This window comes from Coregonus lavaretus (genome assembly GCF_964263955.1).
Source record: "Coregonus lavaretus genome assembly, chromosome: 3".
NCBI lineage: Eukaryota > Metazoa > Chordata > Actinopteri > Salmoniformes > Salmonidae > Coregonus > Coregonus lavaretus.
In genome coordinates, this window is record NC_139990.1 from 23,330,030 (window position 1) to 23,355,674 (window position 25,645).

Genomic DNA, 25,645 nt, shown 5'->3' on the forward strand with positions numbered 1-25,645 from the left:
ACTCCAACACCATCATTAAGTTTGCCGACAACACAACGGTGATAGGCCTGATCACCGACAACGATGAGACAGCCTACAGGGAGGAGGTCAGAGACCTGGTAGTGTGTTGCCAGGACAACAACCTCTCTCTCAATGTGAGCTGATCGTGGACTACAGGAAAAGGGGGGCTGAGCACGCCCCCATTCACATCGACGGGGCTGTAGTGGAGCGGGTCGAGAAGTTCAAGTTCCTTGGTGTCCACATCAATAACAAACTATCATGGTCCAAACACACCAAGACAGTCGTGAAGAGGGCATGACAATGCCTATTCCCCCTCAGGAGACTGAAAAGGTTTTGCATGGGTCCTCAGATCCTCAAAAAGTTATACAGCTGCACCATCGAGAGCATCCTGACTGGTTGCATCATCGCTTGTTATGGCAACTACTCGACCGCAAGGCGCTACAGAGGGTAGTACGTACAGCCCAGTACATCACTGGGGCCAAGCTTCCTGCCATCCAGGACCTCTATACCAGGCGGTGTCAGAGGAAGGCCCTAAAAATTGTCCCAGCCACCCTAGTCATAGACTGTTCTCTCTGCTGCCACATGGTACCCCCTGGATATATAGCCTCGTTATTTTTATTTTATTGTGTTACTTTTTTTTCTTACTTTAGTTTATTTAATTTGGTATTTTATTTAGCAAATATTTTCTTACTTACTTTTTAAACAATTCTGAATTGTTGGTTAAGGGCTTGTAAGTAAGCATTGCATGTATGGTCTACAACTGTTGTATTCAGCCCATGTGACAAATACAATTTGACTTGATAATAAAGGCACAATTGCCAGAAAATAACCTACATTAATTTTTAAAAGTTTGTCCAAGTGTTTCTTGCACTGAGATTTCAAGATCCTCTGTCGGACTTCCATCACTCAAACTCTCCTGTCTGATTTATCTATAGTTACGCACATGTGCAAACAGGATTTATGTACAATTATAAACTGTGTGGTTTGAGCCCTGAATGCTGATTGGTTGAAAGCCGTGGTATATCAGACCGTGTACCATGGTTATGACATTTTTTTACTGTTCTAATTATGTTGGTAACCAGTTTATAATAGCAATAAGCCGTGGAATATTGACCATACACCACACCTCCTCCGGCCTTATTGCTTAATCATAGCAGTCAAAACAAGTTAAATCGACATCCATTGATAGAAAATGATCTGACGAGTTTAATAATGGCAAATTATATTTTCTCTTCTGACATTCTTAATCTCGCAAGAATGTGTCTTTTGATGGAAAACAGAATTTAGCTTCTTAGCCTACATGAAAACAAATTACGTCGATATTCCATCTTAACTCACTCGATAACGTTATGCAATAAGGGTTTATTGGATAAATGTGGCAACTCCTCTCTTGCTGCGATTTTTTGGGGGGGTGGGTCGTTTACAGGCCTTGTGTGATGGTTTGGAAAGTATTTCGGCTAGAAATTTTTGCTAGACCTGGCAACCCTGACTCCATTAGTAGTCTGACTGACCGGTGTTGGATGCTGGTGATTTCTCTGTGAATATCTACATTCAAATATCAAAACGTCTTACGCAATGAGGTAATTTCATGCATTTGATAAAACCGTAATGTTGGATTATATTTATACAGTATCCAATTGTAAAATATGGAATTTAAAAGGGTGGTTTAGAGGAGGGTGCATTAGCTAGCTAACATGTAGCCATCTTTGTTAGCCAGGTGGCCTGTAGCGTAGCTTATCTAATAACAAACTAAGTAACTAGCTAGCTACCTATCTACAGAGCAATCCATCAACTATCTTGCTAATGTATGATTAGCTAGCTAGCTAAATATGCATTGTTTTGTCTTAGTAAAATGAATGGACGAATGAATGAACAGTCAATAGTTAGCCATGCTATGCTATAGAATCAGCAAGCTATCTAGCTGCTGCTGCTTCTTCAGCAAATTAGTTAATGCGGTAATTGGTATCACCCAACTAACTAATGCATTGCTAATGTAATCAATTTTAGAGGCGATAGGGGCAGGGGCCGCGGTGGCCGGTTCGGCTCGCGTGGAGGACTGGTGCAAGGGTGAGTAGCTAGCTAGCCAGTTGCTAGCATAGTAATGTTGCCTTGTCTTTCATTCTTCTAGCCAGATGAGCCTTGGCTTTACTTTGATGTGGGAGATCACTTCAAATTGATCATGCCTGCTTTTAGTTTTGTGTGCTGCCATAATGGTTGATTTACTATGCCCGCAACTGTAATGTTAACCAGTCCAACTTATGATTTAGGCATATGAGATTAAAAATTCATGAGGTAACTTTGCCAACTGAAATTCATAGAAGAATGTCTGGTACAATATAAAATGCATAAATGTTTCTTGGTCGCTTGTTTCAGGTATCGGCCATTTGTCCCCCACATTCCCTTTGACTTCTATGTGGTAAGTATTTGCTACTTTATGCCAAGCATCCTTCCCATATACATTAGCTCTTGCCTCAATGGTTATGTTGAAGAGAGCATGTTAGTGGTGGGAGTCACAGTACAGACAGATTAGAATCAATGGAGATCAGCTCACCTACTCATACACAATGGTCTAATGTTCTAGTCGAAATGACCGGGATGTTGTCAAAGTAATACAGTAGCGCAGATAGGGATGTCGAGTGGACAGTGCTAAACTGGCTCTCTGGTTACCTCAGTGTGAGATGGCCTTCCCCCGAGTGAAGCCGGCAGCGGATGAGACTGCCTTCAGCGAGTGTCTACTGAAGAGGAACCAGGACCTCAGCCCCACACCCGCAGAGCAGGTGGCGAACACACACACAAACCTTCTCTCTCACTCAAACATTCAACACACTACACTCTCACTCGGTCATCCTCACTCAAACCACGCTCGCTGGATCTTTTCACTCAAACTCTTGTATGCACACACCAGCATATTCCTTTAGGTTATGTGTTAAACAACACACTCCTACACTGCCACCATATAATTCTTTCCATTGACTACATGCAAACTCTCTGCTCCCCCTTTCAGTCCTCTATCTTGTCCCTGGTCACCAAGATCAACAACATCATCGACAACCTCATCGTCGCCCCTGGCAACTTTGAAGTGGTGAGTTCCAGACCTCGTAAGAGATTAACGTGCCAAAATGTATATGTATCTCGGATAACATATTTAGCCATGTCTCATTCCAGCAAATTGAAGAGGTGCGTCAGGTGGGCTCATACAAGAAAGGCACCATGACAACGGGACACAACGTTGCTGACCTGGTGGTCATCCTCAAGATCTTGCCCACACGTGAGTTATGTGTGTCTGTGTCCCAACAAAGCAAAGCGACTTTCAGGAGCAATTAGGGTTAAGTGCCTTGCTCACCTAGTCGGCTTGGGGTTTCGAACAAGCAACCTTTCGAATACTGGCCTAACACTCTTAACCGCTAGGCTAACTGCCGCCCTAATATAAATCAGTCCTCATCCTGGACTGTATTTCCCAGAGCAGCCATTTTGAAATTGTCTCCATTGGTTGTACTGAACCCCCATAATGAAAGTTGTCTCTCTTGCAGTGGAGGCTGTCGCGGCACTCGGCAACAAAGTGGTGGAGACCCTTCGCACACAAGACCCTGCTGAAGGTGACCTACAGTGGGCTCCAAAATTACTGGCACCCCTGACTGGCAATGCACAAACAATACTTTAAAAATATAAACAATATAATTATAGAGAGGAACTCAAAATACCAACATATGAGAAATACTGTACTTTATTAATGTTTCAATGGAACCAACCAAAATCATACAATTATTTAATACAAAATAAATGTCACCAAAATCAAGGTTTCATAATTATTGGCACTCCTCATTTAGTACTTAGTGCAACCACCTCTGTCAAGGATAACAGCATGGAGTCTTTTCCTGTAATGTTTGACAAGGTTGAGGAACACATTTGGAGGGATTTTGGACCATTCCTCTATGCAGATCCTTTCAAGATCCTTCACATTCTTGGATTTGCGCTTATCAACTGCCCTCTTCAACTCAGCCCACAGATTTTTGATTGGATTGAGGTCCGGCGACTGACATGGCCATGGCAGAACATTGATTTTGTTGTCACAGAACCATTTCTGTGTGGATCTTGAGGTATGTTTTGGGTCGTTGTCTTGTTGGAAAGTCCACCTACGGCCAAGTCCCAGCCTTCTGGCAGAGGCAACCAGATTGTCAGCCAAAATTGCCTGATACTTGGTGGAATTCATTATGCCATCAATCTTAACCAGTGCCCCTGGACCTCTGGAATTAAAACGGCCCCAAAACATCACTGACCCACCACCATATTTCACCGTGGGTAAGAGGTGCCTCTCCTTGTATGCATCTCTGTTTCGACGCCAAACATGGCGATGCTGTATCTGACCAAAACGTTCAATTTTGGTCTCATCTGACCAGAGCACCTTCTTCCAGTCATAATTTTAAATGACGTTTGGCAAATTCCAAGCGCTTGCGTCTGTGTCTTGGGGTCAGAAAGGGCTTTCTTCTGGCAACCCTTCCAAAGAGCCTGAGATTGTGAAGGTGGCATCTGATGGTGCTTTTTAAAACCTGGTGACCCCAAGATGCCACCAAGGCCTGCAATTCTTTCACAGTGATTCTTGGGGATTTTGTAGCTAACCTCACCATCCTCCTCCCTATCCTGGGTGGCAAAATGCATTTGCATCCTCTACCCGTGAGGTTTTCAACTGCTCCATATCTTTACATTTTTTAATAATTGCCCTGACAGTGCTCAGTGGTATATTCAATCGTTTGTGGATCTTCATGTAGCCATTACCAGATTTATGAAGGTCTGCGACCATCTGTCTCTTTTGAACTGCCAGTTCTTTTGTTTTCTTCATGGTGTTGGAGGACAAAGGGATATTGCATGCGCGTTACCTCATGTTTATACCCTAGTGAAACAGGACGTGATGTAATGGCTCAATATAGTTCCATAAGACTTAGATAAACTTAAACTTAAATAAGTGGAATTTAATTCCTGGTTTAATTTTGGTAGATGTTATTTACAATAATCTTTAAGGGTGCTATTAATTGTGAAACCTTGATTTGCAGGACATTGATTTTTAATTAAATCAATAAATTATTTTGGTGGGTTCCATTGGAACATTAATATAGTACAGTATTTCTCATATGTTGGTATTTTGAGTTTCTCTATAATTATATATTTTTTAAAGTATTGTTTGTTCATTGCCAGTCAGGTGTGGCAGTAATTTTGGAGCCCACTGTATATTACACAATTGCAGTTTTCATGTAGCCACATTGCAACATAAGTCACTGAAGTTAGATTTAGCTTTCAATAGCATCAATTCTACTCCTATTTAGCTTTTGATTTATCGTGCCATGTTGTTTAGTGTTAAATTCATACAAAAGTGTAAATACAAGGATAATGTAGGCATGCTGGGTTATAGGATACAGGGTATTCTTGATCTTCAGTGGTTATGATCTAATGTTGCCAACGGACTCTCTCTCTTTGTCCTAGTTCTCTCCATGCTGACCAATGAGACAGGTTTTGAGATCAGCTCTGCCGATGCCACAGTGAAAATCCTCATCACCACCGTTCCCCCCAACCTGCGCAAGCTGGACCCCGAACTGCACTGTATGTACATTCAGACACACACACACACTACAATGTGATAGAATGTTAACATGAGCTGCCCCTGAAAATACTCCCAGCCCCAAGTCTGTCGCAACAGAGCCCCGTGTAGCTCAGTTGGTAGAGCATGGCGCTTGCAACGCCAGGGTTGTGGGTTCGATTCCCACGGGGGGCCAGTATGAAAAATAAAAAAAAATTTATGCACTCACTAACTGTAAGTCGCTCTGGATAAGAGTGTCTGCTAAATGACTAAAATGTCAAATGTAATAACTACAGTCATAGATCTACATAAAAAGAAGTCAAAACACTCACATAGATGCGCTGTGATTGGCACAAAGCTCTGCATCCATTCATTGTAGACTGGAGGCAGCGTGTGTGTGTGTGTTTTTAATGTAGATTTATTATCTGGTGCTGAAAGTGGTTATAATGGTGTTGGTGATATGGTCTCTTTCTCCCCAGTGGACATCAAGGTGCTGCAGAGTGCTCTGGCCGCCATCCGCCATGCCCGCTGGTTTGAGGAGAACGCCTCCCAATCTACGTAAGACACCTTTTACCCTTAAAACCATAAACCTTTTGGTATTTTACCTCTCACCCCGTTTACCCTCCCAAACCGATATCTCCTCAGAATGTTCCAAATTATGTAATAGGTCCTCCGTGTCCTTTTATTTGTTTAACCTTTCACTTTTCACATCCACAATATTTCTCACAAGTAAAGGAAGAATAGACGTTTTATCCTAAATGTTTCAGCCATAATGACTTTTGTCTTGATAAAGACTGTCTCCCTTTATTATCCTGTGTATATTTTAAATGGCAATACAGAACAGCGCCGACTAACCTCTTAAAAGTGTTTAACTCATGTCCTGGTTATTGTTGTTGTTTAGGGTGAAAGTGCTGATTCGCCTGCTGAAGGATCTGAGGGTGCGTTTCCCCGGGTTCGAACCTCTCACTCCCTGGATCCTGGATCTACTGGTGAGTCCGTTGCACTGACCATAGTTATACTGGATATACTGGTTTGGCCACTACATCCACCATTATTACAACTCAATACTTAACATGTGATACTAGTAAGCCTACTGCATTCATCATAGTTATGCTAATGTTCAGTTATAGTGGATATACTGGTGGGGACACTACATCTACCATTAACATAACTACTGGTAAACCATTAGCATGTTATACTGGTGAACCTTGGCACCTGGAGAGGAATGATAATAGATGATTTAGCTCTTCGTTTGTTGTGAATTACCACACACAGAGCAAGTCACCTGGCTAATATGTTATGTTTTGGGTGATTCTCTGTCTTTGCTATTGTATTGTTCCTAACTGAAAGCTTGTATCGCATCACTGCGTATCTAAAGGAGGAATGAATAAGAAATTGAAAGCATTTCATGTTTCTTCTCAGGGTCATTCTGCGGTCATGAACAACCCATCCAGGCAGCCCCTGTCACTCAATGTGGCTTACAGGTGAGCCTCCCCATTTCCTCAGTCAGTGCTCCATCTATCTGATGTAGTTTTCTTACAACTTACTATTAGATATAGTTGTTTTTCTGTTATACATGTATTTCTTACCACATACCACTGTCATTTTCTACTATTTGTATTGGACACCAGTCTTTCCCTAAGTGTAAGCACCTAGTTTTTCAACTGTAGGTGTCTTTGACAGTGTCTCAATTCCAAAACTTTACATTGTGATACTTTGCTGGCGGTGCCTTCATTTTTGTTGTTTATGTTTTTTCTTTTCAGACGCTGCCTACAGATGTTGGCCGCCGGACTTTTCCTGCCAGGCTCAGTGGGCATCACTGACCCCTGTGAGAGTGGAAACTTCCGGGTGCACACCGTTATGACCCTGGAGCAGCAGGTAATAACTTTGCTTTAGCTGCCTTCATGGTGCAGGGGTGGGGAACCTTGGTCCTGGTGACAGGGTTTGCTCCAGTCCAGCACTAAAACACCCAATTCTTAGTTTCCGTGATCATATGTGTTTGAAAAAGTGTCTGTTTTTTGTAGGACATGGTGTGTTTCACTGCTCAGACGTTGGTGAGGGTCCTCTCTCATGGAGGGTACAGGAAGATACTGGGGCTGGAGGGTGATGCCAGCTGTGAGTACCTCCTCTTTTCCTCCTCGCTCCTCGCTCCTCGCTCCCTCACCCTTTTTCTCAAAGTAAACATTAAACAAATCTACCTCACCCTCCCAGACCTGGCTTCGGAAATGTCCACCTGGGACGGCGTGATCGTCACACCCTCTGAGAAAGCCTATGAGAAGCCGCCAGAGAGGAAGGAAGAGGAGGATGAGGCGCTGGAGGAAGGAGGAGATGTAGAGGATGAAAGCATGGAGACACAGGAGTGAGGAAGCCCCGGAAAGTGATGCTCCACCAGTGAGCTGCCAGGTACCAGCAGCCAGTCAGAAAACCAGGCTCATTACCAGGCTAGCTAGCTGCCTAGCATGTGGTTACATCTCCTACAGTAGCTTTGTTAGCCCATTAGCTAATGTTAGCTAGAAATGTAACGTTCTATAAATTAGCCTACTTTGCCTAGTTGCTAGTAGCAAACCCCATTCATGTATTTGAGTTAACAAAATCAACATGACTTTTTTGTTTATGGAAATAAATAATTGTAATGCCAAGTCATAACAAAGTAAGCTATGTAGCCAACTAGCAGTGCAGCCACACATCAACAACTCACCAGCAAGAGAGACTAGCTGGCGATAGGAGCGCATTGCACCATAGTGCATAGCGCAATCTACTGTATCAGAGTGTTATAGGCGAGAATTCTGCGAAAACAGCTCCACTTTACACAGAGTATAATATGAGGGTTTGCGAAGGACATTATTTTGTCTTTGAGAACCACCAGAAGTTCGACTTAGATTCTAGCGATTCTAACCCTGTGTGCTCAGTGAAGGTGGCGCCAGATATCCTCTCTAGTAAGACAGAAAGGTCAAGTGTCAATTGGTTAATGGAAGACGGCAGCACCATTAGCATTGCAAGTGACAAATGGTGGTGTTAGTGGGATCCAATTCACTCTTTTACTCATACAATGTGATCTGAGGCTTAACAAGTTTGTATTTCCCCCTTCTTGTCGCCATCCAGATGATCCTGTGCCACGTCTTTTAAATGATCGTTACCCCTGACCCTTTTGGAGACCCTTCACTCGCCCCTTTGTCCTTCAATGAAGTTCATGTCCACTAATCATGAATTGACTGCATCGACCTGGACCAAAGTGCACCAACTGGACGGACAGACTCACATATAGACTGTTACTGATCCCTCAACAAAAATGAAATTCATGGTCTTCTCAAAAGGGGCGGGTGTCACTATCAATTTGTATTCTGTGTCTTTGTGTGGTTTTTTACTTTGTAGCAGCAATGATGACTAAATTAAACAACTTTTTTATTCGAATGCCTCTTTTATGTATATAATACATTATCAGTACTTGTTGCATTTACAGCTTGTCTAAGCCCTATCAACTGATTTGAGCCAGTGTATGGCTGTGGATTGATTGCGTTGTTTGAATGAAATGTTGGCATATTGGCAGTTAATTTTACACATTTTAAGGAATGATTCCTCTAAAACTGTATGGCTAACTAACACACATCTTACACATCTTATCACAGCACTGGCAAACCATGGTTGACCAACTCCCTGACATAAGGTTAAAGGCTATTCTAATTCTATAGGTTCTTTTCTCTTTTTGAAGTTATAGGTATCACAATCGAAATAGGACTTACAGTAATACAGTAGGGCAGGGTTCTTCAATTCCGGTCCTATTTCTACCTGGTAGTTAATTGCACTCACCTGGTGTCCCACGTCTGAATTAGCCCCTGATTAGAAGGAGAGGATGAAAAACAGAGGTGTTTCGGCCCTCCAGGACCGGAATTGAAGAACCCTGCAGTAGGGCCTAATGAGGTAACTGAAGACTGCATGACATTAGAACAATCAAGGACCAGTCACAAGTAGCACCGCATGCCTGTAGATAGCATCAACAGTATGGGATATTGCAGACTGTAGCCAAACTCAAGCAGCTGTTGCTGAAATCCCTCTTATGGTCTATCAACTCTACAATTCTAAAGGTAGAGCATCACACTGTACCATGATCTTATTTACCAAATCTAATGCTATTCTCAAGAGTTTAATCAGAAACAGGATATTCATGATATTGGATTGCATTCTTACATATAATGCTTTTCATTAATGGTCTCTGTGTGCTTTGCATTGGGAGTGTTACCTCATCCAGCTCCAAAATGTAGCGTTCACCTGTGTGACACACGGAAGCCATTTTGTGCCAGAAAGCTACGCTCACATCTGCGATTATAGCGGAGAAGTGAGGGTTTGTTCCCTGGCCAATCTCAGTTTCACTCCTGAGGGGTGACAGACTAATTGAATACGAGAGGAAAGCCATCATGCACTTTATATGTGCCTGCTCTGTTTTCTGTTGCTTTTCTCAGACCATTCAAGTGCATCCAATGGTGTGTTTATTAGTGAATTTCGCCAATTATCTGCAGTGAATTAGTTTCTGCGTTCCAGATGGCCTCCAAGTGATCTTGTTTTTGATTCAGTAGCCCTTATTAACCCAATAGTGACCTCAAGACATTCGGACGTCTTGGCATTACAGCTAAGGTGTTGGGTTGACAGTAGCATGGGTTCAGGCCCCGGTCGGGACTAACCCCTGACTTTGCTATGTAAAATGTACAAAAACATACATTTCCAATGCTGATTATAAGAGAAACATTTACAGTTGAAGTCGGAAGTTTACATCCACTTAGGTTGGAGTCATTAAAACTCGTTTTTCAACCACTCCACAATTATCTTGTTAACAAACTATCGTTTTGGCAAGTCGGTTAGAACATCTACTTTGTGCATGACACAAGTACTTTTTCCAACAATTGTTTACAGACAGATTATTTCACGTATAATTCACTGTATCACAATTCCTGTGGGTCAGAAGTTTACGTACACTAAGTTGACTGTGCCGTTAAACAGCTTGGAAAATTCCAGAAAAAGATGTCATGGCTTTAGAAGCTTCTGATAGGCTAATTGACATCATTTTAGTCAATTGGAGGTGTACCTGTGGATGGATTTCAAGGACTACCTTCAAACTCAGTGCCTCTTTTCTTGACATCATGGGAAAATCAAAATAAATCAGCCAAGACCTCAGGAAATAAATTGTAGACCTCCACAAGTCTGGTTCATCCTTGGGAGCAATTTCCAAATGCCTGAAGGTACCACATTCATCTGTACGAACAATAGTATGCAAGTATAAACACCATGGGACCACGCAGCCGTCATAACGCTCAGGAAGGAGACGCGTTCTGTCTCCTAGAGATGAATGTACTTTGGTGCGAAAAGTGCAAATCAATCCCAGAACAACAGCAATGGACCTTGTGAAGATGCTGGAGGAAACAGGTACAAAAGTATCTATATCCACAGTACAATGAGTCCTATATTGACATAACCTGAAAGGCTGCTCAGCAAGGAAGAAGCCACTGCTCCAGAACTGCCATAAAAAAGCCAGACTACGGTTTGCAACTGCACATGGGGACAAAGATCGTACTTTTTGGAGAAATGTCCTCTGGTCTGATGAAACAAAAATAGAACTGTTTGGCCATAATGAGCATCGTTATGTTTGGAGGGAAAAGGGGGTAGCTTGCAAGCCGAAGAACACCATCCCAACCGTGAAGCACAGGGGTGGCAGCATCATGCTGTGGGGGTGCTTTGCTGCAGGAGGGACTGGTGCACTTCACAAAATAGATGGCATCATGAGGATGGAAAATTATGTGGATATATTAAAGCAACATCTCAAGACATCAGTCAGGAAGTTAAAGCTTGGTCGCAAATGTGTCTTCCAAATGGACAATGACCCCAAGCATATTTCCAAAGTTGTGGCAAAATGGCTTAAGGACAACATAGTCAAGGTATTGGAGTGGCCATCACAAAGCCCCGACCTCAATCCTATAGAAAATGTGTGGGCAGAACTGAAAAAGCCTGTGCGAGCAAGGAGGCCTACAAACCTGTCAGGAGGAATGGGCCAAAATTCACCCAACTTATTGTGGGAAGCTTGTGGAAGGCTACCCGAAACGTTTGACCCAAATTAAACAATTTAAAGGCAATGCTACCAAAGACTAATTGAGTGTATGTAAACTTCTGACCCACTGGGAATGTGATGAAAGAAAAAAAGCTGAAATAAATATTTTTTTATATTATATATAAATATTCTGACATTTAACATTCTTAAAATAAAGTGGTGATCCAAACTGACCTAAGACAGGGAATTTTTACTAGGATTAAATGTCAGGAATTGTGAAAAACTGAGTTTAAATGTATTTGGCTAAGGTGAATGTAAACTTCCGAACTTCAACACTATATTTTAGCATTAAACAGATATCGTGTGTGGTGGTAAAGCACTACAGTTTACTCATATCTGACTAACTGAGTAGGCCTTATTAAGTCTCCAAGCCCAGGTCCTTATAGAACGGTCTTTCAGCCTTCATCCACCAGGTCCTTCAAATGTAGTTTGTCACAGTTAGCTATATATCGTAGTTTGTTGTATTGCATAGATCTTTCAACAGCTCCTTTTCAAACAAACATGACATCTTCCTTCCAATTTTCTAACAACCAAGCCACATCTGTAAATGCCATACCTTGTTCACTTTCCATTTCCCTCCTTTCAGAAGCAATTGCCTGGAACAGCCTATTTTCCCCCTGCAGAAGATAAGCTGGGATGTTTGAATAGGAGTGAGAAGCAGTTTACTCAGTTGAAAAGAACTGGAGCTCGGAATCTCGGATCCCATTGAGTCACACAGGGGCACCCAGCTGTTCCAATGACACCAGGAACAGAGGAAAGACAGATTAAGCACCACAGTCACAATGACGATATCAGAAAAATTGCTGTTTGAACCGATATTCCCTGCTGAGAAAATAATTTCCCATGAAACGCCTACTAAATTAATATCGCTCAGTTAATGGAATCTTATAAAGGACTCCAAACGAACTGATCGTCAGAAAAATTCACATTTCATGAAATTGGTTGTCGGCGGGAGAAAATCTCCATGTACTCTATAGCTGGGATTGTAAAGATAAACATGATTGTGAGCTGAAAGTAGCCTAGATGTATCACCCTCACTCAGACACTTATTAAAAAGGTGCAGAAAATGGTAACAAGTGTTCTCAAACTACTCCTAGAGAGCATTTGGAGGCTTGTACAATCAGTCTTACTTGTCATTGGCTGAAATCCTGGACATCTGTCTGCAAAACTGGACATTTAGTCCATGTAGCCTTATATATGTTTTCCCAGCATTATTTCCCAAAGAGTGACCGGTGTCTCACCTGTTCCTTCACAGAACCTTGGTTACATATGTAACGTAACCTTTCAATATCTCAGGTCTAGATCAGACACTAATTCAGAGGATGAAAATCTACAGGAGTCAACATCGACACCTCCGCTCTATAATCACTGTCCTGGTGACTCATCTCTCACTCAGAGGGAACAGTTTCTCAATGGCGCTGTGTCAATAATAGTCCTCATTTAAATGAAACTGAAAGGACATGCAGCTGCTGGCAGAGTCACATAATGTCAAATCAACATCATTAGCTTGCAGTCATATCAAATGGCCATAAATGAGTGACTAGTAAGAGTGCCATTTAAACAGAGTGCCTAGTTGATCTTAACAATCTGCCTGGTTAATTACAGTACTTTTACCCAATCTTCCTATAGCCAAGGTAGTAATGGTTAAATGTGCACCAACATTGTTTTTGAACTACCATCACATGACAGTAACCTTGTCTGAGACATGAGGGTTTGAGCAGACACATACGCTCAAATTTCCACGCAAAATAATGACACTGTTGACCCACGTCCTCCATTTGATTTTGGCCACACAGTTTATGCTTATCATCTACGTATCTCACATCCATAATTGCCATGCGCCACACCATGCTGATGCTAATTTGTACTTTGTCCAGAACAAAATACTGTGTAGACTGGCCATTAGCTTAGCGCTAAAAGAGAAACAAGATATTTGTCATCCACATGAGCAGAAATAACCTTCAGGGTTATAGAAGTTGCCCCTAACCCTAATTACCCAAACCAAAATCCTGACCTTATACCCATGAGGAGGATATCAGACTTGGACCAGTGGTTGGGAGGAGGGTAGTGTGGCTCTCTATTCTAAGCCTTGTGAGGCAGTAGCTAGTCTGGTATTTGTAATCATTAGTACCTCTCAGTCTCCGCCCACAGAGAACATCTCTAGACGGTTGCTCTTTCTTCCCATCAATACCTGGGAACCTAACTCCAAGAATATCCCCATTTATCTCAATGTATGTGTGACTCCTCTCCAGTATTACAGTTTTTCTCAATCGCATACAAGCATTTTTGGGATCTGTGTTGAAGTGTTTCTATAGCAAAACAGCAATGATCAAATGCTCAAATACATTTACAGAATTTCTGATCATTTTCTTGCCTTTGTACCTGAGATGCATCTCTTAGACCCCTTTTTGCAAAACTTTAAATACAAATATTTTCAGTGAATTGTGGTAAGCCTTCACGAAACACAGCCCTTATTTTAAGTGTTTCTATAATCGCCTATGGGAAAAATGAATGGTGGAAAAATTATTGGAACAATTTCACTGTTTGACCTCTAGGTTTTATGGGTATTATAACTCATACTGTGGTACTCTATAGTAATGAACTGAAATATGTTAGTCCCACGCGATATCTCAATTTGCCCAAGAGGGGGGGCGCTGCATCATTCGTGGGGGACGACATGTTTACTGTTGCCTTGTTTCTATTGTGGGATTGTGTTTCTGTGCGCCAACGGAAAGTCTACAAAACTATGAGTAACTAGCCTATGTTTTGAATACATTAAATTGTGATGATACCGATGAATGAATCCTGCACACAATGTGCATATATATATTTGTAATTTTTTTTATTTAGTCATTTAGCAGACGCTCTTATCCAGAGCGACTTACAGTTAGTGAGTGCATACATTATTTATTTTTATTTTTCATACTGGCCCCCTGTGGGAATCGAACCCACAACCCTGGCGTTGCAAACGCCATGCTCTACCAACTGAGCTACATCCCTGAATCATATTTATCAAGAATCATATTTGTTTTGATGGGTATGGCATTGTTTGGTGAAATATACATAAAAGGAGAGTAATTGCTCAGAATTTCTGTACCTTTTGAATAGTTGTACGTCTAAATTTGATCATCATGATTTTGTGACTTGGACTCAATAGATAAGTATGGTTGCATGAATCTTTTTGCATGTTCTTTTTAGGGGTTCACAGTGAAGCTGTGAAACCTACTGTTATTCTCTGTGTTGTTTATTTAAAAAATTTTACATGGCCAAATAACAAGCATAGATTGGTAACTTTTTTTCTAATTTGCCACACAGAAATTAGAGGCCATTAGGGTGGCAGGTAGCCTAGCGGTTAAGAGCGTTGGGCTAGTAACTGAGAGGTCGGTGGTTTGAATCCCTGAGCTGACTAGGTGAAAAATCTGTTGATGTGCCTTTTAGCAAGGCGCTTAACCCTCATTGCTCCTGTAAGTCGCTCTGGATAAGAGTGTCTGCTAAATGACTAAAAACTAAATGAATAACTTAGTCAAAAAGAATGGTACCAATTGGCCTATAGATGGTGCTGTTATAACCAGTCTCACTCATATCCGTTGACCTTGAAACTTTGTATTTAGGTTTCTTTCCTCATGCTGAACAAATTTGCCACAAGGACCCATAAGGTCTGCCTGGATAGATTTAGGAAAACCAAATAACACCGAATTTTATGCCCAATGTACAGTACCAGTCAAAAGTTTGGACACACCTACTCATTAAAGGGTTTTTCTTTATTTTTACTATTTTCTACATTGTAGAATAATAGTGAAGATATCAAAACTATGAAATAACACATGGAATCATGTAGTAACCAAAAAAGTGTTTTCATTTAATGATGAAAATGTTACTATTCGAAAGTAGGGTAAAATAAAAACTATGTCTGTTGTCTGTCTGATATTCTTCTAAACTGGTTAAAGGGCAACTTGATTGGTTTCACCCTTTAACCGGGCATGCATACTAAAGCCGTGTTCACATTGGCAGTTTGATGTGACTCATCCTATTTTTTTTGCATATCCGATTGAAATCTGTTCTTTTTCCTGCAGCCTGAACAGCCAAAAAGCACATGGAATCGAATAGTTTAAGCCACATTTCAAACCACTTACGAAAGTAATCTGATTCCTGGCCATGTGGAATGTGACTTGTGTCTGAACGGTCAAATCTGATTTATTTGCCCTCAAGTGGTTTTTAGATTGTTATTTGGCAGTTTGACAAGAAAATGTGGTAGCTAACTAGCTTGCTAATTGTTTACAAACAAATTAGTGAATGTGCCAGAAAGCTAAACAGCTACCTAGCTAACTAGTTGACTGCTGTGGCTAGCCGAAAATGACTTGTTTTGAAAGTTGGATAATCTTATCCTTTGAGGCTTTAAAAATGTTCTTACACTATGATTTTGAACATTCAAAGCAACTGGGACGCGTCCATGGCAGTCCACCTTAGATTGCTACATAACAGCTTGAATGTGGCGGCCTCGCTATCTATCTATCACTCCTTCTCGCTTCGCTGTTTCTTGTCCACACTTCTTGTCTCCGTGCCTTCTGGAAAGTGATCAAAGCCTTGCGCAATTGGCTGCCCTCTCTCAAACTCAAAGATTCCAGCTGCTACCAGGAACTTGTACCGCTGTGCCACAGATTACCCATGGTTGGCAGCTGCACAACCTAATAACACAACAAGTCACCCATATGGGACGTGGCCGTTTCCTGCTAACTGTAAACAGAAATGCATCATTTAGTTAAACTTGTCAGCTGTGATGCCTCCTACAGGCTATGGCCTCCTCTCTTTGAGGGCAAAGGGTCTGAAAAAGTCAGCAAATGAGCTGCTGTAACTGACTTGTTGCATCCAGAGCCAGTGTACGACATATGCATATTGCATAAACCTACAGTGTGTTTATATTCATAGGGGCCATCCTGTTATTTGTAGCTTTTTTGGTTTACATCAGCTTCTGCCCAGTGACTATTTGCGATGGATAACAGTGTTTTATACCTAATTAGTTGTAATTATCTTGCACTGATTCAATGGGGTGGGGGTGTTAATGGATGGGAAAGTGAAAGGTCTTGCTACATATGGTATTTACCAAAGGAGAGGTGAATGTGGCTTATATGTCAACGTCCATTTTCAGCTAAGCCAAGATGGTTGCCAAGGGATACCTGAATGTATGTGTGTGGTGCATTCACTAGCATTAATTAAGGCCGTAGGTTAGTCCCCACTCCCCACACTTCTCTTTATAGGTTCTGTGTGGACTGATCTTTTTTCCATTTACAGTTGAAGTCGGAGGTTTACATAGCCAAATACATTTAAACTCAGTTTTTCACAATTCCTGACATTTAATCCTAGTAAAAAATCCCTGTCTTAGGTCAGTTAGGATCACCACTTTATTTTAAGAATGTGAAATGTCAGAATAATAGTAGAGAGAATTATTTATTTCAGCTTTTATTTATTTCATTACATTCCCAGTGGGTCAGAAGTTTACATACACTCAATTAGTATTTGGTAGCATTGCCTTGAAATTGTTTAATTTGGGTCAAACGTTTCGGGTAGCCTTCCACAAGCTTCCCACCATAATTTGGGTGAATTTTGGCCCATTCCTCCTGACAGAGCTGGTGTAACTGAGTCAGGTTTGTAGGCCTCCTTGCTCTCACACGCTTTTTCAGTTCTGCCCACAAATGTTCTATAGGATTGAGGTCAGGGCTTTGTGATGGCCACTCCAATACCTTGACTATGTTGTCCTTAAGCCATTTTGCCACAACTTTGGAAGTATGCTTGGGGTCATTGTCCATTTGGAAGACCCATTTGCGACCAAGCTTTAACTTCCTGACTGATGTCTTGAGATGTTGCTTCAATATATCCACATAATTTTCCTTCCTCATGATGCCATCTATTTTGTGAATTGCACCAGTCCCTCCTGCAGCAAAGCACCCCTACAGCATGATGCTGCCACCCCCGTGCTTCACGGTTGGGATGGTATTATTCGGCTTGCAAGCACCCCCTTTTTCCTCCAAACATAACGATGGTCATTATGGCCAAACAGTTCTATTTTTGTTTCATCAGACCAGAGGACATTTCTCCAAAAAGTACGATCTTTGCCCCCATGTGCAGTTGCAAACCGTAGTCTGGCTTTTTTATGGCGGTTTTGGAGCAGTGGCTTCTTCCTTGCTGAGCGGCCTTTCAAGTTATGTCGATATAGTACTCGTTTTACTGTGGATATAGATACTTTTGTACCTGTTTCCTCCAGCATCTTCACAAGGTCCTTTGCTGTTGTTCTGGGATTGATTTGCACTTTTCACACCAAAGTACGTTCATTTCTAGGAGACAGAACGCGTCTCCTTCCTGAGCGTTATGACGGCTGCGTGGTCCCATGGTGTTTATACTTGCGTACTATTATTTGTACAGATGAACGTGGTACCTTCAGGCGTTTGGAAATTGCTCCCAAGGATGAACCAGACTTGTGGAGGTCTACAAATTTTTTTCTGAGGTCTTGGCTGATTTCTTTTGATTTTCCCATTATGTCAAGCAAAGAGGCACTGAGTTTGAAGGTAGGCCTTGAAATACATCCACAGGTACACCTCCAATTGACTCAAATGATGTCAATTAGCCTATCAGAAGCTTCTAAAGCCATGTCATCGTTTTCTGGAATTTTCCAAGCTGTTTAAAGGCACAGTCAACAAGTGTATGTAAACTTCTGACTCCACTAGAATTGTGATACAGTGAATTATAAGTGAAATAATCTGTCTGTAAACAATTGTTGGAAAAATGACTTGTGTCATACAAAAAGTAGATGTCCTAACCGACTTTCCAAAACTATAGTTTGTTAACAAGAAATTTGTGGAGTGGTTGAAAAACGAGTTTTAATGACTCCAGCCTAAGTGTATGTAAACTTCCGACTTCAACTGTATATGACACATCTATTACAGTTTTTCAATTGCGTACAAGCATTTTTTGGAACAATGTTGTGGATTTTCAAAACAAAAGTCACAAGACACAGAACTTTGTGGCCCTTTGCAAAACAGTAAATATATTTTCAAAATGTAGTTGCCTTCACAAAACCAATACATTCATCTAAATTATATTATACCGTAAGAATTACAAATATATTGACAAAAATTTAACGCAACATATAAAGTCTTGGTCCCATGATTAATGAGCTGAAATAAAAGATCCCAGAAATGTTCCATACGCACCGAAAGCGTATTTCTCTCAAATTTTGTGCACAAATGTGTTTACATCCCTGTTAGTGAGCATTTCTCCTTTGCCAAGGTAATCCATCCACCTGACAGGTGTGGCATATCAAGAAGCTGATTAAACAGCATGATCATTACACAGGTGCACCTTGTGCTGGGGACAATAAAAGGCCACTCTAAAATGTGCAGTTTTGTCACACAACACAATGCCACAGATGTTTCAAGTTTTGCGGGAGTATGCAATTGGCATGCTGACTGCAGGAATGTCCATCAGAGCTGTTGCCATTTCTCTACCATACGCCGCCTCCAACATCGTTTCAGAGAATTTGGCAGTACATCCAACCGGCCTCACAACCGCAGACCACGTGTAACCACACCAGCCCAGGACCTCCACATCCGGCTTCTTCACCTGCAGGATCATCTGAGACCAGCCAACCAGACAGCTGATGAAACTGAGGAGTATTTCTGTCTGTAGTAAAGCCCTTTTGTGGGGAAAAACTAATTCTGATTGGCTGGGGCTGGCTGCCCAGTGGGTGGGCCTATGCCCTCCCAAGCCCACCCATGTCTGCGCCCCTGCCCAGTCATGTGAAATCCATAGATTAGGGCCTAATTTATTTATTTCAATTGATTGATTTCCTTATATGAACTGTAACTCTGTAAAATCATTGAAATTGTTGCATGTTGCGTTTATATTTTTGTTCAATATAGGTTCATCAAAAGAACACGAGTGCCTGCAAAAGGATTAATGCAACCATACTTATCTCTTGAGTCCAAGCAAACAAAACAGAAAGTTAGTCTGTCTTTCAAAAATCCCAGTAGAATCCCAGTAGATCAATTTCCTTTGCAGTCACTAAATCATGTAGATCAAAATTGGAAATACACATCTAGAGGTACACAATCCAACACAATCCAACGGGATTCAATACAAAGGCTGGTTTTATCACTGTTTCATAGACTTTCCATTGGTGCACAGAAACACTATCCAGTATAGAAATAAGGAAAGGTGAATACAATGGAGGAACACAACTGATATGAATGTATAGGCCTCAATTCACATCAAAGCAAAGCTCTATAATGGAAGGTCACAATGTTGAAGATGATGACTAAAGGCTAGATTCGGTTTGCTTTTAGAAGAACTCGGCTAGGCGACGCGAGCGTCTGTGCCTCACATACTCCCTGAAAAACAAGACAAAATATTGCAACGCCAATATTGAGGTTTGTCTCTCTTGAGACGCAGTAGCAATAGTATAGCTAGTATACACTTCCTCAAAATAGTCAGATTTAATCCAAGATAAATCAAAATATTTTGTCATAATATATGCGCGGACTGTTTCGACTGGGAAGCATGCGACAGGCTTTAGGAGTAACCCAGAGTTACTTAGAAGTAACCCAACTTTATTCTCTGCATCTCTGCATGTCCGCAATATTGTAAAACAAATCATAACAATTAGATAGTCCATATATTGTACATGGTACTGTATAACACTGATGGTGTGATTTAGAATTTTGTGAAGTAGTATTTAGTGATTACCGGAAACAGTGTGTTATTATGAAAACTGTGTATATTCTGTGAACAGAATACTTAACAGTGAATTTTGTATTCACTGATGACATTTTGTATTTAACATTTTGCAGAAGGTGGTCTAAGATATGCAAGTCAGGTACTAAGGCAAGAAAATGATCAGAAGTTCTGTAAATGTATTTGAGCATTTGATCATTGCTGTTCTTCTATACATAGGTTTCAACACAGATCCAAAAATGGTGCGTATGCGATGGAGAAAAACTGTAATCCACTGGCACTACTGCTGAGTGGCAGTGACAGAGTTAACAATGCTGTGTAAAAAAGTGGTGCTCAAATTACTGCATCACTCAGTGCTAAAGAATCTGCTATGTGAGAGAGACGGAAAGCAAGAAGGAGAGGTTGTAGACTAGAGGATGAGCTCAAATGGTTGCTTACTCCATACAAAGAAAGAAAGTTGCACACTATTACTCCCAACAATTTAAGTAACGTTGGTTAGGATTACCCATAAAATTGTTGGGAGCATAGTCTCCGACTTTCTTTATTTTCATACAGATTACTTGCCGTTAGTCAGCACCTCTACAAAACATTTCTTGGGGGTGGTGTCAGCTGATGCTTTTTACTAGACTGTAGCTTACTCCCACACACACACAGGCAAACACACACACACACACACAGTGTTGCAAAGCATCATTAGTAAAGCTGCATCATGTCAGAACCATTAAATTAATTGTTTTCTTCTATAGTAAGATCAAGGCACTCTCTCACACCCACACACACCCACAAATGTGTGTGCGCGACCACACACACACACACATACAGGCATACACACACACAACATCAATTTCTGTCACCACAGCAGTGTCCGTTGTTCGGCTCTCTATTTCACTCAGTGAGACCATTAGCAGCTTTGGAACAGTGTGAGTCGGCAGGTTCAAAGGAACAGAGACCAAAGAGAAGGCAAGAAGGCATCATCACATGCAACACGCTGGGCAGAAAATGCTAGTGGGAGTACAGGGAAAGAGTCATCAAGAGAGGGAGGAAAAGCAAAACAACACATGAAGGAATTGTGGAGTTTTTTTTGTCCTACACTACGTCAAAAGTTTGGACATACCTACTCATTCCAGGGTTTTTCTTTATTTTTACTATTTTCTACATTGTAGAATAATAGTAAAGACATCAAAACTATGAAATAACACTTATGGAATCATGTAGTAACCAAAAAAGTGTTAAACAAATCAAGATATATTTTATATTTGAGATTCTTCAAAGTAGCCACCCTTTGCCTTGATGACAGCTTTGCACACTCTTGGCATTCTCTCAACCAGCTTCATGAGGTAGTCACCTGGAATGCTTGAAGGAGTTCCCACGTACAGTGGGGAGAACAAGTATTTGATACACTGCCGATTTTGCAGGTTTTCCTACTTACAAAGCATGTAGAGGTCTGTCATTTTTATCATAGGTACACTTCAACTGTGAGAGACGGAATCTAAAACAAAAATCCAGAAAATCACATTGTATGATTTTTAAGTAATTAATTTGCATGTTATTGCATGACATAAGTATTTGATCACCTACCAACCAGTAAGAATTCCGGCTCTCACAGACCTGTTAGTTTTTCTTTAAGAAGCCCTCCTGTTCTCCACTCATTACCTGTATTAACTGCACCTGTTTGAACTCGTTACCTGTATAAAAGACACCTGTCCACACACTCAATAAAACAGACTCCAACCTCTCCACAATGGCCAAGACCAGAGAGCTGTGTAAGGACATCAGGGATAAAATAGTAGACCTGCACAAGGCTGGGATGGGCTACAGGACAATAGGCAAGCAGCTTGGTGAGAAGGCAACAACTGTTGGCGCAGTTATTAGAAAATGGAAGAAGTTCAAGATGACGGTCAATCACCCTCGGTCTGGGGCTCCATGCAAGATCTCACCTCGTGCGGCATCAATGATCATGAGGAAGGTGAGGGATCAGCCCAGAACTACACGGCAGGACCTGGTCAATGACCTGAAGAGAGCTGGGACCACAGTCTCAAAGAAAACCATTAGTAACACACTACGCCGTCATGGATTAAAATCCTGCAGCGCACGCAAGGTCCCCCTGCTCAAGCCAGCGCATGTCCAGGCCCGTCTGAAGTTTGCCAATGACCATCTGGATGATCCAGAGGAGGAATGGGAGAAGGTCATGTGGTCTGATGAGACAAAAATATAGCTTTTTGGTCTAAACTCCACTCGCCGTGTTTGGAGGAAGAAGAAGGATGAGTACAACCCCAAGAACACCATCCCAACCGTGAAGCATGGAGGTGGAAACATCATTCTTTGGGGATGCTTTTCTGCTAAGGGGACAGGACAACTGCACCGTATTGAGGGGAGGATGGACGGGGCCATGTATCGCGAGATCTTGGCCAACAATCTCCTTCCCTCAGTAAGAGCATTGAAGATGGGTCGTGGCTGGGTCTTCCAGCATGACAACGACCCGAAACACACAGCCAGGGCAACTAAGGAGTGGCTCCGTAAGAAGCATCTCAAGGTCCTGGAGTGGCCTAGCCAGTCTCCAGACCTGAAGCCAATAGAAAATATTTGGAGGGAGCTGAAAGTCTGTATTGCCCAGCGACAGCCCCGAAACCTGAAGGATCTGGAGAAGGTCTGTATGGAGGAGTGGGCCAAAATCCCTGCTGCAGTGTGTGCAAACCTGGTCAAGACCTACAGGAAATTGCAAACAAAGGTTTCTGTACCAAATATTAAGTTCTGCTTTTCTGATGTATCAAATACTTATGTCATGCAATAAAATGCAAATTCATTACTTAAAAATCATACAATGTGATTTTCTGGATTTTTGTTTTAGATTCCGTCTCTCACAGTTGAAGTGTACCTATGATAAAAATTACAGACCTCTACATGCTTTGTAAGTAGGAAAACCTGCAAAATCGGCAGTGTATCAAATACTTGTTCTCCCCACTGTATGTTGAGCACTTGCTGGCTGCTTTTCCTTCACTCTGCGGTGCAACTCATCCCAAACCATCTCAATTGGGTGTATGTCTGTATGTTAGTGTGTACGATAGCTACATAAGAGGCTACTGTGCTCACTGTGTTTTATCCTGAGTTCTTCCGCCAGTTAATAGTGTGTGTGTGCGTGTAGGGGAGAGAGAAGCATGTGTATAATTGTCAGAGCAGTGTGATGACCAATATCCTGAGTGCACAGGCCTAGTGGAAGAGGGAGGGATGGGGGGTGGATGAGTGTGTGGGGGAAGAGGGTCTGTCCGGGTGGGGGTTTGGAGATAATATGCAGGAAGAGGCACAGGGAAGAGAGGGAGTGCGCCACTGTGCCACATCCTGTTTTGTAAACCGTATCCTGCAGCCTTTTGGAGTGCGGCTTGGGACGGTTGGGCCGAAGGATGAAGGGGCCAAAGGGGAGAAGCGGTTAGGTGGGGGGACAGTAGTGGAGGAGGGTCGTACGTTAGCCAAGGGAAACGCGTGTGCGGGTAAGAGGAGCGTGGTGACCTCACTCCTCCTCTGCGGGAGGTAAAGGCAGCACACGTCCCGCGAGTGATTTATGAGTGGCTATGGCACTTGGCACCCTGCATACACACGTTCTTCCGCCGCCGTGCGTCCGGGAAGCCAGCGAGCTCTTCTGCTTTCCCTCTATTGATCTGGAAGTTGTTTGTCAGGGAGCAGAGCAAGCATGCAAGTGATGCAAGACCCAAGACAAGATAGGGCAAGGTGAAATTAAACAAAGTGCAGTGAAGACGAGAGAGGGGGAGAGGGACTAAATGGCAATAAAAGCTTAATGGACTTAGAAAAATAGCATGCTTTAATTGAGAGGAAGAGGGGAAAAAAACGTGGAACAATGAAAAGGAAGAGGAGCATGTGATTAAAATGCCGGAGGTCAGTGGGGACTGGGTAGAACTCAGGTCAGTGGGGACTGGGTAGAACTCAGGTCAGTGGGGACTGGGTAGAACTCAGGTCAGTGGGGACTGGGCAGAACTCAGGTCAGTGGGGACTGGGCAGAAATTCCGCTCTACCTTGGTTCACTCTTCAGAGCTTTTAGCCTAGCTTAGTGACAGTCGGTAGTAGGCAATTGTTCAATACATTTTGTTGATACGAGTCCATTTGCAGATGTCACGAACAGTAGCCTACAATGCTATCCAGTCGTAATAGGAGTGACTGGATTACCATATGCAATCACAGTTAACCTTTTTGCAAAGGTCTAATTCAGCTGGCATACTCAGATTGAGGAACAATGGTTCCAGATGTGCACATTGATCAAGCTCAACCAATCAAGCATTCATCTGGAAATCAGATCACCAGCCATGATATCCAAACTATTACAGTACATGCATTTGGGAAAACACACACACACAAACACAATGATGATGATGCATAAGTGGTCCTCTGTAGCTCAGCTGGTAGAGCACGGCGCTTGTAACGCTAAGGTAGTGGGTTCGATCCCCGGGACCACCCATTCACAAAAAAAAAAAATGTATGCACGCATGACTGTAAGTCGCTTTGGATAAAAGCGTCTGCTAAATGGCATATTATATTATATTATTTCCTTATGCACACACACACTCAAACAACATAATGTTTAGGCTAGTTTTGGCACAAATTAACCTGCAATGACACAGTTCCCCATCCAACCCTTCAGCACACATTTCTTGTTATTGATGACACATGGTAATGTAATGGTATATACCTCCCCCTTCCCAGCCCTGTGCACAAAACCAAATATATCACACACACTGGTTACCCTTGTGACTGGAGCTTTCCAGCGCTTGCGTATTCATGAGAGAGAGAGAGAGAGAGAGAGAGAGAGAAAGAGAGAGAGAGAGAGAGAGAGAGAGAGAGATCCTTGTATGCTGCTGTGTGATTGAGTTGAGTTGTCTGTTGGCGATGTGCGCAGAGAGGAAACCACTGCACGCACCTCAAATAATTACATCTCGGTTCATCGGTCGTCTTCGATGAACTTTGGATGTTTAGCTGCTGTCGACTTTTGACTTTTTTCATCAATGTAATCAGCAAGAGACTAGTAAAATCGCTGCCTTCACAGCAACAGCAACATATTTGTTGGAATTTAGGCTAAGAAGCAGCGGCTTCAAATTGATTGATTTAAATAATTAGCCCATTTTCATTTTTCAAAACAACAAACGTGATAGACATTAGGATATAAGTCAGTCGCCTGCTGCAGATATTCACCTAACTATTGTGTTATTAATTATCCCAAATACCAGCAGAGCTAAGAGTACATTTTCCTATAG

The 25,645-nt window shown here is 42.0% G+C and overlaps 1 protein-coding gene across 1 annotated transcript; it reads left to right on the plus strand.

The window, feature by feature from the left end:
- Positions 1-1,150: 1,150 nt before the first annotated feature.
- LOC311110558 (interleukin enhancer-binding factor 2 homolog) lies at positions 1,151-8,978 on the plus strand. The gene is made up of 15 exons (XM_084153064.1): positions 1,151-1,580; positions 2,008-2,067; positions 2,374-2,416; positions 2,673-2,777; positions 3,005-3,082; positions 3,166-3,268; positions 3,531-3,596; positions 5,476-5,592; positions 6,049-6,127; positions 6,471-6,558; positions 6,992-7,053; positions 7,333-7,447; positions 7,594-7,684; positions 7,781-7,972; positions 8,672-8,978. The coding sequence occupies exons 1-14, from the start codon at positions 1,576-1,578 to the stop codon at positions 7,930-7,932; spliced, it is 1,164 nt and encodes a 387-aa protein (XP_084009190.1). The 5' UTR covers positions 1,151-1,575; the 3' UTR covers positions 7,933-7,972; positions 8,672-8,978.
- Positions 8,979-25,645: the final 16,667 nt, after the last annotated feature.

Coding starts and splice junctions, on each gene's coding strand:
- LOC311110558 (XM_084153064.1), top strand. Junction 2,068..2,373: donor CGTGGAGGACTGGTGCAAGG/GTGAGTAGCTAG, acceptor CGCTTGTTTCAG/GTATCGGCCATTTGTCCCCC. Junction 7,685..7,780: donor GCTGGAGGGTGATGCCAGCT/GTGAGTACCTCC, acceptor TCACCCTCCCAG/ACCTGGCTTCGGAAATGTCC.